Here is an 18,767-nt window from a genome sequence, read left to right on the forward strand (position 1 = left end):
TGTGTGAGGGTCTATTGTGGCTGGCAGGGGATCATTTGTTGCTGGGAGGGGGTCTTGTGTTGCTAGTAGGGATCTATTGTTGAGGTAGAGGTATATTGTTGCTGGCTGCTTGGAGATCTGTTGTTGCTGCTGGAGGGTCTATTGATGCTGGCTGCTTGGAGATCTTTTGCTGCTCCTGGGGGGGGGGGTGGTAATGTTGCTGGGGTGGATATTTTGTTGCTTTGGGTGGTATTTTGTTGTGGGTGGTCCATTGTTGCTGTGTGGGGGAACTATTGTTGCTGGGGTGGGGTCTATTGTTGCTGTGGGGGATTTATTGTTGCTGGGGTGGAGTCCATTGTTGTTGGGGGAGTGTATTATTGTGTGAGGGCTCTATTGTTGCTGGGGGGGGTCTATTTTTCTGCTTTTCTTGTTATTAGACAAGAACACATTCCATTGAAATTATTTAGCACCACAAAATGATACTTGAGACAGTACTGAGAGGAGAGTAGGGGGTGAAATCAAGAGGCGGCACTCAGAGGAGGGTAGGGGGCGGAGACAAGGGGGTACTCAAAAGGGGAGAGTTCCTGAACCTATTCTCTGAGGAAAAAAGCCCTGCCGTTCCATTGTTTTGTGGTTAGTGCTCTGTTCTGGCCAATCAAGTCCATCTACTTACCCTATAACCCCCATTGCAGCTCCAGCAGGGCAGAAGTTTCACAAAAGGACAAGTTGAAAGGTAGTATTTTATATTAGATCTTTCCTTCTACTGGTATTAGTTGCTGAAGATTGCATGGCAGTGTGCTTGCAATTTTTGGCCTGATGCACATGGAGATTCCACTAATCTACTGGTACTGGTAGAGGTTCATTTAGTGCCCTGGGCAAGGATGCAGGACTGCGCCCTCACTCCAACTCCTGAGCATGCCGTAGAATGGGTGTGTACCACCCTGCAGCGGCTGTTCATGTTTGGCATGGAGTGTAAACTGCACATTCGTGGCCATTTTCTGAAATTCTATAGTAGTAGCTGTCAAAGCAGACATGAAGCTACAGCCTGGCCCTGTTTAATAACCATTGATCTAGAGTTTGGGTGCAGTAGGGGGACTCCCTGTACTGCTGCGCCCTGGGCGGCAGTCCCTCTTGTCCACCCCTTGTGCAAGACCTAAATCAGAGCCCTCCATTATTCAGAGCAGGTTATCTCTCAGCGTATTATACGGTGCCATGCAGCTTCTGAAATTTTGTATTCATCCGTCATTTATCAAGGAAGATGAGAAATTCCATCCTACCTCCAAGGTTCTGCACTACAGCTATCAACCTATTTACTCTCCGTATGCTGAACAACTCTCTATTGATTACTATTCATCCGTTTCTAAAAAAAAATTCCCATGCCTACCTCTGCAGTACCTGTAATATTTTTTTCCAGAAGGTTCTGGCCCTTGAAGAGGACACAATGAAATCATTCACTATATGTTGACTGAAATATAAATTGTTTTCACTAAGCTTTGCAAATCCGGTTTTCTGGCAGAAGTTCCTTTTGATACAAGTATTTAAATGGCAATCCCCTGGCTAAAAAGCAATTCTGAAGGGGACAGTCTCCACTAAAGGCACAAAGATGGATCACGGACTGAAAATCTTCACGCTGCTGAACTTATGTGTAATGGGTATGACTTTGTTATTTAAAATAGGTACATACTGTATAGGTAAATAGGTACATACTGTATAGGTAAATAGGTACATACTGTATATCTAAATAGGTACATACTGTATAGGTAAATAGGTACATACTGTATATCTAAATAGGTACATACTGTATAGGTAAATAGGTACATACTGTATATCTAAATAGGTACATACTGTATAGGTAAATAGGTACACACTGTATAGGTAAATAGGTACATACTGTATAGGTAAATAGGTACATACTGTATAGGTAAATAGGTACATACTGTATATGTAGTGCTTGTTAAGGCCTAGATAGTCTGCCTAGCCCTAGGGGAATAAAGTTAAAGGAGAAGTATAGCCAAAGCTCGTTTGGCTGTACATCTCCTATGGATTACAGGAGTGCAGTTCATTCTGCACTCCTGTGACCCGTTTTTTAGCAGAGAGTGGTCTAAGGTCCGCTTTCTGCTGACGTCACAGATGATGATCCAGGCACTGCGTCATCATGACCATGGAGTAGGGATCTGCCAGGTGCCTAGATTGACACCTGGCTCAGCCACTCAGCGAGCCGCTGAGAGCCTGAGCCGGCCGCTCTGCCCCCTTCACAGCTCAGCGCTCCAATAAGTGAGGAGAGGGCAGAGCAGAGAGCTGGTGACTGACAGTTAGCAGCTCTCTGCTCGGGGAGCTGTTAAAACCGAGCGATTGGCGGTGTTTCACCGCTCGGTTCTCAGTGCAGAGGCGCCGGGGGACAGATGCAGCTTCTGACTGATGCTGCATCCACATAGGTAAGTATGAATGGGGAAAAAAAGCCAAACCCCATATTTCTCTTTTAAAACATGGCATTGGTTAAATCTGTTTAATAAGTGCAAAAACAAAATCTGTTGATGCTGTTGGAAACGTAGTAAGCTAATATTTCAAATGATCTTTGCATAGTTATCAGTTAGCATTTTCCCAGCTATTTCTGTGGACTACATAACACCTCCTTCTCCTAGGTTATGGAGATGATGAGAGGGGGAGGTATCCTGTAGTCCATGCCCTAGGGCAGGGGTGTTAAGCTCAATTTCATTGCGGGCCACATCAGCATTATGCCAGTTGTATATGCAAGACTAGATGACCAGAGCACCCCTCCCCCTCCTTACATCAGATGTCAAGAGACCCCCCACCATCAGAAGTTAAGTGTCCCCCATTATCCCTTACATCACAGTGCACCCCCTTACCTTGTGCTGCTGCCAGGAAGAAACTGGAGGTGGAGCTGGAAAGCAGAAAGTGCAGGTTCTGGAGGAGGACCAGAGGAGGGATGGAGTCAGCTGCTGAAACCAGGGGAGGCGGAAATCAGGAGGTGCTGCGGCTGCACAGAAGGGAACAGGATCTGTTATAGGAGGTCTGTCCTTCTCTCCGCTGCCAACTGCTGAGACTGGGGTAGGGGAAGGGGCAGACGCAAGGGGGGTGCCACAGCTGCAGGAGAGGTGCTAGGGCCTTATTAAATGGCCTGGAGGGCTGGATTTGGCCTGCTGGCCTTGTGTTTGACACATGTGCCCTAGGGTAAGTGCACTGCTTTTTCATAGATACAGTATAGAAAGTGAACACAGGGACAGAAAGTGTGTTACTGGCAGGATCATTGGGTGAAAATAAACGAAAAAAGCATGGAAAAAGAAAACAAATTCAGCCACCCCATCGAAGGACTGGTAAACTGCAATATATTATAAATCCGTTCTTGGCTTTAGAAACACTTCAAGTCAGAAACACCTTCAAACGATACAGTTGGTAAATGTTATTGGCTGATAGATCAGAACTAAGTGAATATCTGAGTGTGACCAACATCAGAACCATTATTAGAATTTTGTACTGTGGACTATAGGAAGCCTGTGCATGTGACTTGGAGCCCAGGTACACGGCACAAGGCATTATCACAGCTGACAATTTTAGTAATTCATAAAGCCCATTGCATTTTCTCTCTGCAGCTCAGACCAGAAACGACTCTGTGATCATCCATTATCTGTTCACCAGTGTCATGGTACCTGCCTATCAGCTTGGAACCACTGAGATTATATCATCACTAGTGCAGATGTCCCAGGAATATCCACTTCTAGTTACCATTACAGCTAAGAAGAACGCAACTTTGTGCGACACTCCTACCGGGACTGGCTCAGAAAGTGCAAACACCTCCTGCCCTGATCCACACCTGTTCGTTACCATAATGGGGACCACAAATTACGGGATACTATACACTTATAAAATCCACATCATTAGAGGATTCTGGTTGACAATAAATGTTGGAAAAGGTTTATCATTTTCTACTGCACCACTTGCAGCAGAGAAAGGCACCGCCAAACTATACATCTGTTATTATTATGAGAGAAAATCAACCAGTCTACGTGGTCTTCAAAAAGTTGACAATGCTACAACCCTTTATTTTGATCTTCAGGCTATCACTGTTCAGACAACACCTTCTGAGGCACAAAATCGCATGGTGCTGAGTGGAGAGCCCACACTGCGTAAGTAGAAAGCCCTTTAAAGATAAAGTTTATAATTTTTTGCATTTTCCACATATATCATATTTGCTAGGTGTCCTACACTTTATCTGATATATTTATTTAAAACCTCATCCCACGGACATTATGACACCAGGCAAACAGCTAATTACTAATTGTTTCTCCACTGCAGTCAACTAACAATTTCGCACCTATGCACTTTTTGGTGCATTTTGCAATTTGCAGAAACGCAGTACAGTCCATTTAACATCGTTTCCTATGGTACACGTTCCGTTCACATCTATGTGTTTTTCACGCGGTGTGTTTTTGGAAAGGGTCAGGGCCGTAAATATTCGGCCGACGACCGATCGGCCGATTGTAGGCTTGTTAGTATGATGCTTCCGACAGCCGACAGCGCACTTTCGGCCGAAAAGAATCTGTCGTGTAGGCATCAAAATTTTTGTAAACACCAGAACGGCCGATTGTTCGCCAGTCAGTACAGAATTCGGCCGACAATGAGCAGATTTGCAAGACTGGGCATGCTCAGAAAAGAAAAAACACACGGAAAGTTAACCATCACATGACATCACTTCTGCAGTCGGCTGCTGTTGGCCGACAAAATTCGTGTGCAGTCTTTTGCACTTTTCAGCGGACAGGACAGCCCTGGACAAAAGACGGCCGATCGTTCGGCCGACGATCGGTACGTGTGTACGGGGCTTAAGGAGCAGGCCAGGAAGCCGTCAACCAAAGTCCTTCACAACCGATAAGTCATCAGCTATCAGCCGGGTTCCCCACTGATGTCGGAATGTAAAAAAAAAAAAAAGTATTGCTGGCAAAAAAATTTGTGAAAAGAACGGCATGGGCCCCCTCTACATTCAGCGAAGGCTAAATGCCGACTGCCCGCTCCTTCGTCTGACAGTTCTTAAGTACGTAAGGGGCGGGGCCACCCAGGTGAGGTACAATGTACCCCTACTCATTCACATGGGGGGCCAGGATCTGGGGACCCCTTGTGGTAAAGGGGACTTCCAGATTCTGATAAGCCCCCCCTGCCGAAGACTCCCACAACCACAGCCCAGGGTTGTGGGGAAGAGATCCTTGTCCTCATCAATATGGGGACAAGGTTCTCTGGGGTGGGGGGGCGAGCCTCCTCTTTCCTAAAGCACCCCCCCATGTTGAGGGTATGCGGCCTGGTATGGTTTGCTCCTCCCTTTCCTGACCTGCTGGGCTGCATGCTCAGATAAGGGTCTGGAATGGATTTGGGGGGGGGGGGGGGGGACCTCACGCCATTTTTTATTTGTCCATTTTCTTTCTATATTGGCGTGGAATTCCCATCCAAATCCATACCAGACCCGAAGGCCCCATGTCGTTTTATTTTTGACAATTTCTTTTTACTGGCAATTTTTTTTTTACATTTAGCTGTCAGCAGAGAAATCAGCTGATGACAGCTGATGACTTAACCGTTGTGTTAAGGAAGCGGCGGCAGGCTTCCCAGCCCACTCTTTAGCAACCAGCTATATACTGTACATTGTTTTTAAAGGGAAAAAAAACACAAAACGCATGAAAACAGCATGCAAAAATGCATACAAAATGCAGGTTTAAAAATGCACCACATAACGTGCCTGAAAAATGCATCAGCTGCAACCGTACAGATGTGAACCCAGACTTACAGGTCTTGTCCCCCCTCAGTGTCTGAGGCTCCATTCACACCTATGCATGTTGCTTTTGAGAGTTTCTGCAGTACTTTTTTCTGTACTTTCCGTGTTTTTGGACAAGCGTTTTTGATGCGTTTTGTGCGTTTTGTGCGTTTTTATGCTTTTTTTCTTTTTATATGGCCAATTTGTTGTTGGGCAGATTAAATAACACAAAACATGTCAAAAACATGCTAAAAATGCACGACATGCTTTTCTGCTTGTCTCAATTGAATTCTATTGAACCAAAAATACAAATAGCACAGTTTTGCATTTAAGAAAGTCCCACTCCCTGACCCTTTCTAAAAACATAAACCAAAAAACACCAAAAGTCCTACAAGGTCTCAAGAAAGGGGAACTATTCCACAATAGAAGAACTAGCACAAAAATACATAGAATGGATTAAAGCTCAAACTCTTCCATGTATGCATATCCAATACCAAAAGTTATAATAAATATCTTAGTAGCCAATATATATATGTATATATATATATATATATATATATACATATACAAAAACCCAATTCCAAAAAAGTTGGGACACTGTACAAATTGTGAGTAAAAAAAGAACGGACTAATTTACAAATCTCAAAAACTTATATTTTATTCACAATATAATATAGATAACATATCAAATGTTGAAAGTGAGACATTTTGAAATGTCATGCCAAATATTGGCTCATTTTGGATTTCATGAGAGCTATACATTCCAAAAAAGTTGGGACAGGTAGCAATAAGAGGCCAGAAAAGTTAAATGTACATATAAGGAACAGCTGGAGGACCAATTTGCAACTTATTAGGTCAATTGGCAACATGATTGGGTATAAAAAGAGCCTCTCAGAGTGGCAGTGTCTCTCAGAAGTCAAGATGGGCAGAGGATCACCAATTCCCCCAATGCTGTGGCGAAAAATAGTGGAGCAATATCAGAAAGGAGTTTCTCAGAGAAAAATTGCAAATAGTTTGAAGTTATCATCATCTACAATGCATAATATCATCCAAAGATTCAGAGAATCTGGAACAATCTCTGTGCGTAAGGGTCAAGGCCGGAATACCATACTGGATACCCGTGATCTTCGGGCCCTTCGACGGCACTGCATCACATACAGGAATGCTATTGTAATGGAAATCACAACATGGGCTCAGGAATACTTCCAGAAAACATTGTCGGTGAACACAATCCACCGTGCCATTCGCTGTTGCCGGCTAAAACTCTATAGGCCAAAAAATAAGCCAAATCTAAACATGATCCAGAAACGCAGGCATTTTCTCTGGGCCAAGGCTCATTTAAAATGGACTGTGGCAAAGTGGAAAACTGTTCTGTTGTCAGACGAATCAAAATTTGAAGTTCTTTTTGGAAAACTGGGACGCCATGTCATCCGACTAAAGAGGACAAGGACAACCCAAGTTGTTATCAGCGCCCAGTTCAGAAGCCTGCATCTCTGATGGTATGGGGTTGCATGAGTGCGTGTGGCATGGGCAGCTTACACATCTGGAAAGGCACCATCAATGCTGAAAGGTATATCCAAGTTCTAGAACAACATATGCTCCCATCCAGAAGTCCTCTCTTTCAGGGAAGACCTTGCATTTTCCAACATGACAATGCCAGACCACATACAGGGCCAGCCTTTGGGGTGTGCGAGCTGTGCGGCCGCACAGGGCGCCATAGGCAACAGGGGCGCCGTGCGGCCATCACAGCTCCCAGATGATCAGGCCGCACAGCGGGAGGTAAGCGGCGACCGCAGCCTGGAGGTTCAGGGTGGGGGTCTCTGATGTAAGGGGGGCTGTGTGTGGGGGGGTCTCTGATGTAAGGGGAGCTCTGTGTGGGGGTCTCTGATGTAAGGGGGGGCTCTGTGTGGGGAGTCTCTGATGTAAGGGAGGGCTCTGTGGGGGTCTCTAATGTAAGGGGGTCTTTGATGTAAGGGGGGGCTCTGTGGGGATCTCTAATGTAAAGGGGTATTTGATGTAAGGGGGGCTCTGTTAGGGGTCTCTAATGTAAGGGGGGCTAAGTTATTAGTGATCATAAAAAAGAAAAGTGCAAGAAAATGTGCGCGGTGGGGGGGGGGGGCGCCACAGGATTAGCTCGCACAGGGTGCCTAAACACCTAAGGCCGGCCCTGACCACATACTGCATCAATTACAACATCATGGATGCGTAGAAGAAGAGCTGGGTACTGAAATGGCCAGCCTGCAGTCCAGATCTTTCACCCATAGAAAACATTTGGCGCATCATAAAGAGGAAGATGTGACAAAGAAGACCTAAGACAGTTGAGCAACTAGAAGCCTGTATTAGACAAGAATGGGACAAAATTCCTATTCCTAAACTTGAACAACTTGTCTCCTCAGTCCCCAGACATTTGCAGACTGTTATAAAAAGAAGAGGGGAGGCCACGCAGTGGTAAACGGCCTTGTCCCAACTTTTTGGAGATGCGTTGCTGCCATGAAATTTAAAATCAACTTATTTTTCCCTTAAAATTATACATTTTCTCAGTTTAAACATTTGATATGTCATCTATGTTGTATTCTGAATAAAATATTGAAATTTGAAACTTCCACATCATTGCATTCTGTTTTTATTCACAATTTGTACAGTGTCCCAACTTTTTGGGAATCGGGTTTGTATATATGTGTATGTGTGTGTATATATATATATATATATATATATATATATATATATATATATGCTTTAATTGCACATGGTTAAAATACATAAAGACAAGCACATACTAAACATCCTAAAAAGCTCTCAAGGCCTGACAATGGCTCATCCCCAATGTGTAACTTTCATTAATGTGTATATACACATGACCATATAACAAATATCACAGAGCGTGAACTGATGTATAATATAGAACAACCATACATATATATTGTTGGCAACCACAAGTACAGTTGGTAGCCAAAAAAGGTTTAAATTATGATAGATTAGAGAAACCCATCAAATGTATATCTGATTAAGAATGGAACTAGGGAACCCCTTCTTGTGAATGAAGAGTTTTGTTGAAGATGTAAAGTCAGCTTCAGTGGCATGGATGAACCATGAACAACATGTGAAATCTGTGGCCAAGAGGAGGCATTCCCAAAGCAAATGTGTTCATAATCGCAGTAAATTAAACGGTTTTTATGTCTCCCTCACACAGAATCACTCTCAAGGCCCGTACACACGTGCAGATTGTCGGCCAAAAAGATTCGGCCGACGACCGATCGGCCGATTTTCGGCTTGTTAGTATGATGCTTCCGACAGCGCACTTTCGGCCGAACAGAATCTGTCGTGCAAGCATTCAAATTTTTGTATGCCGACACCAGAACGGCCGATTGTTCGCCAGTCAGTACAGATTTCGGCTGACAGACAGCAGATTTGCAAGACTGGGCATGCTCAGAAAAGAAAAAACACAGGGAAAGTTAACCATCACATGACATCACTTCTGCAGTCGGCTGTTGTTGGCGGACAAAATTCGTGTGCAGTCTTTTGCACTTTTCAGCGGACACGACAGCCCGGGGACAAAAGACGGCCGATCGTTCGGCCGACGATCGGTACGTGTGTACGGGGCTTCAGTATCTGCACCAGTGTATAAAAAAAAAATAAGCTTTCAAATATGAGTCATAAAGTAGTGAAGAGCAGAGTGTAGATTAAATACTTCAAAGGAATACAGCTGCATCCACTTATGTAATTGGTTTTCATACCCCCTTCACATGGATAGATATTCAACAACACTTGTCCACAATATATGCAGTCCCACTGCTAATGCCCAAAAATATACATTCTCAAGCATCGAGAACATAGGATAGTTGAAGAGCACAAAATGTGAACTTGATATTCCAAATGAAGCAGCTGCAGCTACTTTGATGATTGATAAGGGTCCTTTCACACGGTCCGCCTCCGCTGGCGGACTCCGTGCTGTTCAGCGGGGGATCGATCTGCCGATCCCCACTGAGCAGGCAGATGACAGCTCTGTCTCCGCTCTGTGTGCGGAGAGGGAGGTGTCTGATCCCTGCTGTCCTCTTTGGGGGAATCGGATGAGAACGGACCACCTGTCCATTCTCATCCAATCCCATCCGATCTGATACGCTGGATGGATGGAAAATAGGGTTTCCATCCGTCCGGATTTCACGGATAGGATTGGAATTGGATAGCAGTGGGTGTCAGCGGACATGTCTCCGCTGACATCCACTGCCCCATAGGGATGCATGGAGGATCACATCAAGTCCGCCTAAAAAACTGACAGGCGGATCTGATCGGATCGTTCATGTTAAAGGGGCCTTACTCCAATGGATATTTCCTCCATATAGTCCCTCATAAAATTAAAGTAGTAGGGGAAAAGGGAAACAACTTGGATGGGGCTATGTTACAAATAAATTACAAAAAGTATCAAAAATATGCACAATATCTTCACAGTAAATGTCTACAACACACAGTATCTCACAAACCTGAGTACATCCCTCACATTTTTGTAAATATTTTATTATATCTTTTCATGTGACAACACTGAAAAAATGACACTTTGCTACAATGTAAAGTAGTGAGTGTACAGCTTGTATAACAGTGTAAATTAGCTGTCCCCTCAAAATAACTCAACACACAGCCATTAATGTCTAAACCACTGGCAACAAAAGTGAGTACACCCCTAAGTCAAAATGTCCAAATTGGGCCCAAAGTGTCAATATTTTGTGTGGCCACCATTATTTTCCAGCACTGCCTTAACCCTCTTGTACATGGAGTTCACCAAAGCTTCACAGGTTGCCACTGTAGTCCTCTTCCACTCCTCCATGACGACATCACAGAGCTGGTGGACCTTGCGCTCCTCCACCTTCTGTTTGAGGATGCCCCACAGATCCTTAATAGGGTTTAGGCCTGGAGATATACTTGGCCAGTCCATCACCATTACCCTCAGTGTCTTTAGCAAGGCCGTGGTTGCCTTGGAGGTGTGTTTGGGGTCATTATCATGTTGGAATACTGCCCTGCGGCCCAGTCTCTGAAGGGAGGGGATCATGCTCTGCTTCAGTATGTCACAGTACATGTTGGCATTCATGGTTCCCTCAATGAACTGTAGCTCCCCAGTGTCGGCAGCACTCATGTAGCCCCAGACCATGACACTCCCACCACCATGCTTGACTGTGGGCAAGACACACTTGTCTTTGTATTCCTCACCTGGTTGTCGCCACACACGCTTGACACCATCTGAACCAAATAAGTTTATCTTGGTCTCATCAGACCACAGGACATGGTTTCAGTAATCCATGTTCTTAGTCTGCTTGTCTTCAGCAAACTGTTTGCAGGCTTTCTTGTGCATGTGCTTTTTAGAAGAGGCTTCCTTCTGGGACGACAGCCATGCAGACCAGTTTGATGCAGTGTGCAGCGTATGGTCTGACTACTGACAGGCTGACCCCCCCACCCCTTCAACCACTGCAGCAATGCTGGCAGCACTCATACGTCTATTTCCCAAAGACAACCTCTGAATATGACGCTCAGCAAGTGCACTCAACTTCTTTTGTCGACCATGGTGAGGCCTGTTCTGAGTGGAACCTGTCCTGTTAAACCGCTATGTGGTCTTGACTACCATGCTGCAGCTCCGTTTCAGGGTCTTGGCAATCTTCTTGTAGCCTAGGCCATCTTTATGTAGAGCAACAATTCTTTTTTTCAGATCCTCCGTGAGTTCTTTGCCATGAGGTGCCATGTTGAACTTCCAGTGACCAGTATGAGAGAATGAGAGCGATAACACAAAATTTAACACACCTGCTCCCCATTCACACCTGAGAACTTGTAACACTAATGAGTCACTTGACACCAGGGAGGGAAAATGGCTAATTTGGCCCAGTTTGGACATTTTTTCTTAGGGGTGTACTCACTTTTGTCGCCAGAGGTTTAGACAATTAATGGCTGTGTGTTGAGTTATTTTGAGGGGACAGCAAATTTACACTGTTATACAAGCTGTACACTCACTACTTTACATTGTAGCAAAGTGTCATTTCTTCAGTGTTGTCACATGAAAAGATAAAATAAAATATTTACAAAAATGTGAGGGATGTATTCACTTTTGTGAGATACTGTATGTACACAATATCTACATCTTAGCTACAGGTCCCTGCAGCTAACACATCAGCATCAGCACAAAAATACAGTATCACCTGGGAGCACCTCCCCCTCGAGGGAAATCCTCCCACAGCTGGAATGCTTGAATCTGTTCGAAGCAGGATGAACAACCGTTCATACCCAAACCTGCAAACAAACAGAGAGACATAAAAGAATACCATCATATCACTAATTGAGCTAACCAGGGCTTTTCTTCAGCGGGAACGCGGGGGAACGCAGGTCCGGCACCTCCAGCACTGAATGTATGCCATGGCAAGGGGTGCTGGAGGGTCTACTGGTGCTTGCTGCAGGGGGATCTATTGATGCTGGAGGGGATCTATTTTTGCATGAAAATCTATTGTTGCTGGTGGAGGATCTTTTGATACTGGGGGTTAATTGTTGCTGGAAGGGATCTACTGTTTAGGGAGGGGGTCTACTGTTGCTGGCTGCTAGAGAGTCTATTGATGCTGGCTGCTGGGAGATCTTTTGCTGCTGCTGGGGGTCTATTGCTGCTGGGGGGGGGTCTTTTGCTGCTGGGGGGGGGGGTCTTTTGCTGCTGGCTGTGGGGGGTCAATTTTATTGCTTTTCTTGTTATCATAACTAAATTCCATACATTACACTACAAAATTATACTTGGCTTTATATTCTCTAAAAGGGGCTGTAATGGAAGCTGGGTAGGGGGTGGATCCAAGGGTCGGTGCTCAGAGGTGGGTAGGGGTGGAACCAAATGTTAGTGCTCAAAGGTGGGTAGGGAACAGAGACACAAAGTAACTTAGAAAGTGGAGTTCCTGCACCTATTCTCTGAGAAAAAAAGCTCTGGAGCTAACTATACACAGATTCCACCAGCAGGGGGTTTTGATCCCACTGGAAGAAAGACAACAAAGAAGCACACATTTTTGGGGTTATGATCCTGCTGACAGAAAATGAAAAGTTTAAAGTGAACAGTTCTCTTTAGAGTCCCTGGTGGGAGGGGCCCCTCCCTTTGTCATCAGGCTCTTTTTAAAGAGTAAAATGTCCGGATCTAGGCTTCACCCGAGTTTATCAGAAGGGACAGTCCATCTGGCATGGTTTAGGGTGGCAGGCCAGCCTAGTCTGCAAACTGAACAGAAAAACAACACAGGCAGCAATCTCCCAGCTTTCCATGTGACAATCTCCACTTGTAAGCTGCTCACTCCAGCAGGCCTTCAGATGTAGAGAATTGGATTCGGCAGTCTCCTCACATGGCCGTGAGCTTTTCTATTTGAGACAGAGTGGCTCCTAGAAGGCTGTCCTGCCTTCACGGCCACCACTCTGTTTTGGTGGATTGCTCTCCCAAGGCTCCATTCCTCCCGAATGTCCTGAAACCGGGCGCAGGTTTCCTCACAATCTGGCATCCCCAGAGGCTTAGGGATATGCATATACTCCTACACCAGCTCATCCTCCCATTCTCTCTGGGAGTATCGATGTCCATTATAACAGGAGGGACATAGGGATAGTCCAGATCTCCCCCCAGAGCTGTTCTGCTGTGAATCTCCCGCTGGAATCTCAGCAGTTTTTTTGGCTTCTCTTTTCCTGAAAGGATACAAGTGTTGGGGGACCTCCTAACTCACTGCTTGAATACAGCTGCTCTGGTCTGGGTTATGAAGGGTTTGTTACAGAAGATCTTTCTTACACTGACAAGGATTCCTGCAGCTTCTCCAATTCTCCCAGCAGGATCTGTTACATCTAACACCTCGGACTGGATCTCTTCCTGGACCAAGGAGCCTCCCAACTCCCATTTCTCCTCCGAGCAATAGCGTGACAACCAATCTGCTTTCTCATCTTCCAGTGACCTGAATTCTGCCTGCAGTCTGGGGAAACCCTAATCTATGGTCCTGTCTCCACTTTCCCCTTCCTGCCCACCTGAGGGCACATCTCCCTCCTGCACTGGCTCCTTCCAGGGGGGGTCAGCAGAGCACATAGGTGCAGCCGGGATTTCAGGGACAATGTCTGGTTCCTGCTGAGCATTACTTACAGTTACCAGGTCCCCGACCAAGCTGCAGGCCATGGCAGATCTCCAACTCTCTTCCCTAATGTCGCTGGTTTTCAGAGAGAAGTCACCAGGCTCTGACTCAACTCTACCTTGCTCGGATGATCCAAGGCCCACACCAGCCTTCCAGGACTTCCACGGCTCTAATTGGCACAGTACTGATTGCAGGTCCACTCGATAGTACTATGGCCCCTGCTCGCTGGAAACTAGCCGGGGAAGGGGCTCGTCGTAATGCCTGCACTGGACCCAGGCACTGACCACCATGGTTGGTATCCAGCATTCAGAACACAGCAGGCATAGTCGCTCAGTCCCCTTGATCATCATAAAGTCGAATCCCCTGCGAAGCTCCAACCAGACACCGGTGTCCACCAGGGTTTGCTCCTGCAGATAAGGCAACCAGGTCAGCACTGTATACACATGAGCATACTCCGCCCTCTTGCTCCTCTCTGCGAGCAGGAAATTCTGGGTCTCCTCAGGGGCGTGGCTCCACCCATCTGCAATGCTGATAAGCAGGCCTTCTCCCATGCTCTCAGCTGTAACCCCTCGTTAGCTGTACTGAAGGTTGCAGGCACACTGATACTTGTAAAACTTTTTCGGACATGTTGCTCAGCACCGACTGTTAGCTCAAATCTCGTCAGGAGGCAATTATAAGATGATATAAGACCCTTCAGTTGCTAACCCTCCCGGATAGTGAATTTTCCCTCTTCCAGCTGGGAGATGCGAGGACACAGCGCACCGAAGCAAGGTGTAGACACATCTGATTTTATTTCAAGTTTAGCTCATATTTAAGGCAAGTTTGAGCGGGAAAAAACGTCTTTAAACTGGTTTACAATTTACTGGTCAATTTGACAATAGAACATGTCTCACAGAAACAGTACATGAAAGGCTTTTGTTTCCCTATGCATTTGTGTCAATATGAGGTGTCTTGTATCTGAATCTGTGTTTTGTTAGAGAGTCGGTCCGTCTGTGTTCAGCTTGCCTGATGTGTTAATGTAAGCAATTGTCAATTGTTTATGGGTGGTGTCAGTAACCTCTATGCAAAATGTCCAACTGTCAAGTGTTCAAATGAATGAATGGAAAGGTGGTTTAACATATCAACGTCTTGTAATCTATATGCAAAATGCAGCTGTCTGCTGTCCAGGGTGTTATGAATGAGTGTTAGTCTGGCTCGTTAAATCTGTAATTGCAGGGGGCCACATTCCATCGTAGAATGAGCCCTAACAAAATGTAAAATGAAATATAATTTTTTGTAAGGCACGTTGATACAACCTTTCAACCCAACCTTTGATCCCAACTTTATTCATAATGGTGGGATCACTTAGAGTCTGTGAATAGCACTATGTGCCCTCCTGGGATATATGTCCAATTATGAATGAGCTGGACATTCTTGACATACCTGGGTTGTGTTAGTGTATGAGTGCATACTATTCGTAAAAACAGGTGATATTATATTCGAAAGTGTATGTAGGCTGGTGACTTGGTTGTGTGCACATAGGGATATAACTTCTTAGAATTCTATCAAATCAAAAACAGACATGTTCAATGGGCAGGGTCATAGCTTGCAAGAATCCATGGCCTGAAAAATCCAACTCCATATTATGGAAATAAAGTCGCGACAAATAGACCATGGCAGCACATACCACCTGTTGACTATGGCATGTGATTTTTCAACATGTCCTAAAGCCTTTGCCAGGAAAGGGCAAAAATAAACCTTCTGTTCAATGGGAGGAAAAAATTCCCTTTCGACCCCCGTATCATCAGAGTGGTCAGACTAAATCCCTGGCGGCTACAACGTAAAACAATGTCCTTTGTCCATTAGGCTTGACTTCGACTGTAAAGTGGAGACATGAATGTCTCGTGTCTCTCTCTTTTCCTGGGGTGAGCAAGGGCAAAATGAGGAGAGGTTCTCGGGGTGGTGAGCACATGTTGCAAGTAACCAGACAGTGGCTACTAGTGCTAAGCTTGCTACAAAGAGTACCACTGTTGTACGAATGCGAAGTCTTTCAGGAGTAGGGGTGTCCGTTGGCATTGTACCAATGCGTCTGTCTGGATCCAACTGGAATTCGTCTGGTGCTCGTCACAATCTCCGGTCCGCAGTTGTGGGGTCCAGGGGTGGGGCTTCCGTCTGTCTGGATCCAACTGGAATTCATCTGGTGCTCGTCACAATCTCCGGTCCGCAGTTGTGGGGTCCAGGGGTGGGGCTTCCGTCTGTCTGGATCCAACTGGAATTCATCTGGTGCTTGTCACAATCTCCGGTCCGCAGTTGTGGGGTCCAGGGGTGGGGCTTCCGTCTGTCTGGATCCAACTGGAATTCATCTGTTGCTCGTCACAATCTCCGGTCCGCAGTTGTGGGGTCCAGGGGTGGGGCTTCCGTCTGTCTCCAGGCTTGAATGGGTGGGTTGGTGCACCTGTTGGCAAACGAAACGAGAGCGAAATATCACCATAATCACTGTTTAATTTTTTTCAATTTATTCTGCCACATATTCCTCTTGCAAAATCTCTAGATATGAGAATAAATGGACTTATGGGGTTTGGACGGGTCTCCCCATCAAAATTTCAAAGGGAGATAGCTTGATACTGGGGTCACTCCGACCCCAGCAAGAACAGCAGGCAAGCACAGAGACAAGAATGCAAGTTTTACAAGAATGGCAGGAGTATATTGCGGCACTGGGCTTCTGGCCTACAGGCAGGCAGCAAAAATAAATGCTAGTAAAAACTACTCGCAGCACTGGGGTTTAGGGCCTACAGGAAGGCAGGTAATTTTAAGACAGGAAGGATACCTAATGGCACTGTTTTGGGAGAACACAGCATGTCTACGCATGCAACAATGGTGAGGGCCCTTGGAGGGGTTGAACTGCCTTGTATTCCTCCAAAGGTGGAGATGGGTTAACTTGCAGTCCTCTGACTCACCCAAGCAGGCAGCTACCTAGAACTGAGAATCCCTTGCATGGCTAAGATGCTTTGATCACTGAGCAGCAGGGAGTAAAATTCAAGCTGTCTTGTGTACATGGACACATAGAGACACACAAAACAGCTAGAAGTAAGTACTCATGCAAACATAAATTTATATGGGTTTGCACAATTGCTCGGTGACACCTAACAGGAAATTGAAACCAAATAGCCTTGGAGACACAGGATCTGACTTCAAGGACCATTTATATGCAAAGCCTGGGAAATGAGTCACCTTAGAATGAAAAGAGATGGCTTGGCAACTAATTGAATTCACCGCAGGAGGTTACCTTAAAATTTTAAATCTTTAACAATATCAAAGTAGTAACATCTCAAAGTAGTAACGCTGGCATAAATTCATTATAATTCTTAGCACACTATCAACAAGTTATCTATCCTATTTTTTTTTTTTTTTTTCCAATATAATAAAAGAAAATTTTATAAGAGATGCTTAATTATCTAAGGCATAGCACCTCATTAAAGCGGAGTTCCACCCATTTTTAATAGGTTGGAATACATAGCTGTATGTAATCCCCTTTAAAACGGCTTTTACCAATGGAAACTTTTTTTTTTTTTTTGCTAGTAAATACCTTAATTTCTGCTTTATTCCTCCTCACCTCACTTCCGGGTCCGATCGGCGATGACGTCATTCGGCGATTCTCAGTGTCTGCTGGGATTTATTCTATTCCAGAAATCTCGCAGTAGCTGAACTGTAGTGAGCCGTGCCTGCCCCGCCTCCTCCCCGCCTCCTCTCATTAAGTTGTATTGTATGAATGTATTAAGGCCGATCTCTGCCCCGCCTCCGCCCCGCCTCCTCTCATTGGTTGTATTGTATGAATGTATTAAGGCTGTTCTCTGCCCCGCCTCCGCCCCGCCTCCTCTCTTTGAGTTGTATTGTATGAATATGCAAAATGTCCAACTGTCAAGTGTTCAAATGAATGAATGGAAAGGTGGTTTAACATATCAACGTCTTGTAATCTATATGCAAAATGCAGCTGTCTGCTGTCCAGGGTGTTATGAATGAGTGTTAGTCTGGCTTGTTAAATCTGTAATTGCAGGGGACCACATTCCATCGTAGAATGAGCCCTAACAAAATGTAATATGAAATATAACTTTTTGTAAGGCACGTTGATACAACCTTTCACCGACTTTGCCCGAGCAACTGGGAGCAGGTGGCAGCTTACTTGTACTGTGGCTGCCTGGGGTAACAAAAAAAGTCTAAGGCACATATTCCACTATACAGAGCAGAATTAGGACAGTCCCTTCTGCAGGCACCCACTGGGTTGCCTTGGTCAGCATGGGCAACAGTAGGCATCTTCGGGCACACTCTACTGTAGATAGCAGGAGTTTGAAGCATAAAGTGTCCAGCATTAACAGATCGCTGGACATATTTGTAATCCATGGACACGATTGCCCACTGTGGTTGCCACGGGTGACAGAACATGGTAAAGTTCACTGAATAGCAGGAAAATAATGCAAGTGCATGTCCCAGCTGAAGTTGGGACAACTGGGTATGCAGGGCAGCAATAACTTGAACTGGAAAGGCAGCTCCTGCTGGTTGCTATTGACAATGGCACTTGGTTTTTGAAGTCACAAACAGGCAAAGGACATACTGTAAGTCCTTCCCTAGTTCAATCCATCTGGTGGTCTTTGAAACAAGGCACAGTTCCCTGGCTCCAAACTCTGGTTGTTAGGAGCAACAGCTAGCAGGTTGACCGTGGGCAGATATCCTGGATGATGCCCCCAAATGTAGCACTACCCATAGCAGCCGCTGGTGAATATGGGTATCTCACTCCCTGCATAACCAGGCACATGAATTTTCTACATACTCTGAAGACAAGGATCAGTCCTTGCAGCTTTGTTGTTTTTTTTATTGGGGAATAGAACTTGGAGGGGCTACTTCTCCACAGTCCTCCCAGACTGACTCTGCATCCATCCCAGAGTTCTTGCACCCTT

The 18,767-nt window shown here is 45.4% G+C and overlaps 1 protein-coding gene across 1 annotated transcript in view; it reads left to right on the forward strand.

The window, feature by feature from the left end:
* Window positions 1-1,582: 1,582 nt before the first annotated feature.
* Window positions 1,583-18,767, forward strand: part of LOC309560980 (uncharacterized protein) — a gene marked incomplete at its 5' end in the record, with an annotated part of 32,790 nt that continues 15,605 nt past the window's right edge. Inside the window, 2 exons of the mRNA XM_082264685.1 lie at window positions 1,583-1,631; window positions 3,591-4,124. Coding sequence (XP_082120811.1) covers window positions 1,583-1,631; window positions 3,591-4,124 — 583 coding nt within the window. The remainder of the gene's footprint in view (window positions 1,632-3,590; window positions 4,125-18,767) is intronic.

The sequence above is a fragment of the Pelophylax lessonae genome (assembly GCF_965119305.1).
Source record: "Pelophylax lessonae genome assembly, chromosome: 7".
In the NCBI taxonomy this organism is placed as follows: Eukaryota; Metazoa; Chordata; class Amphibia; order Anura; family Ranidae; genus Pelophylax; species Pelophylax lessonae.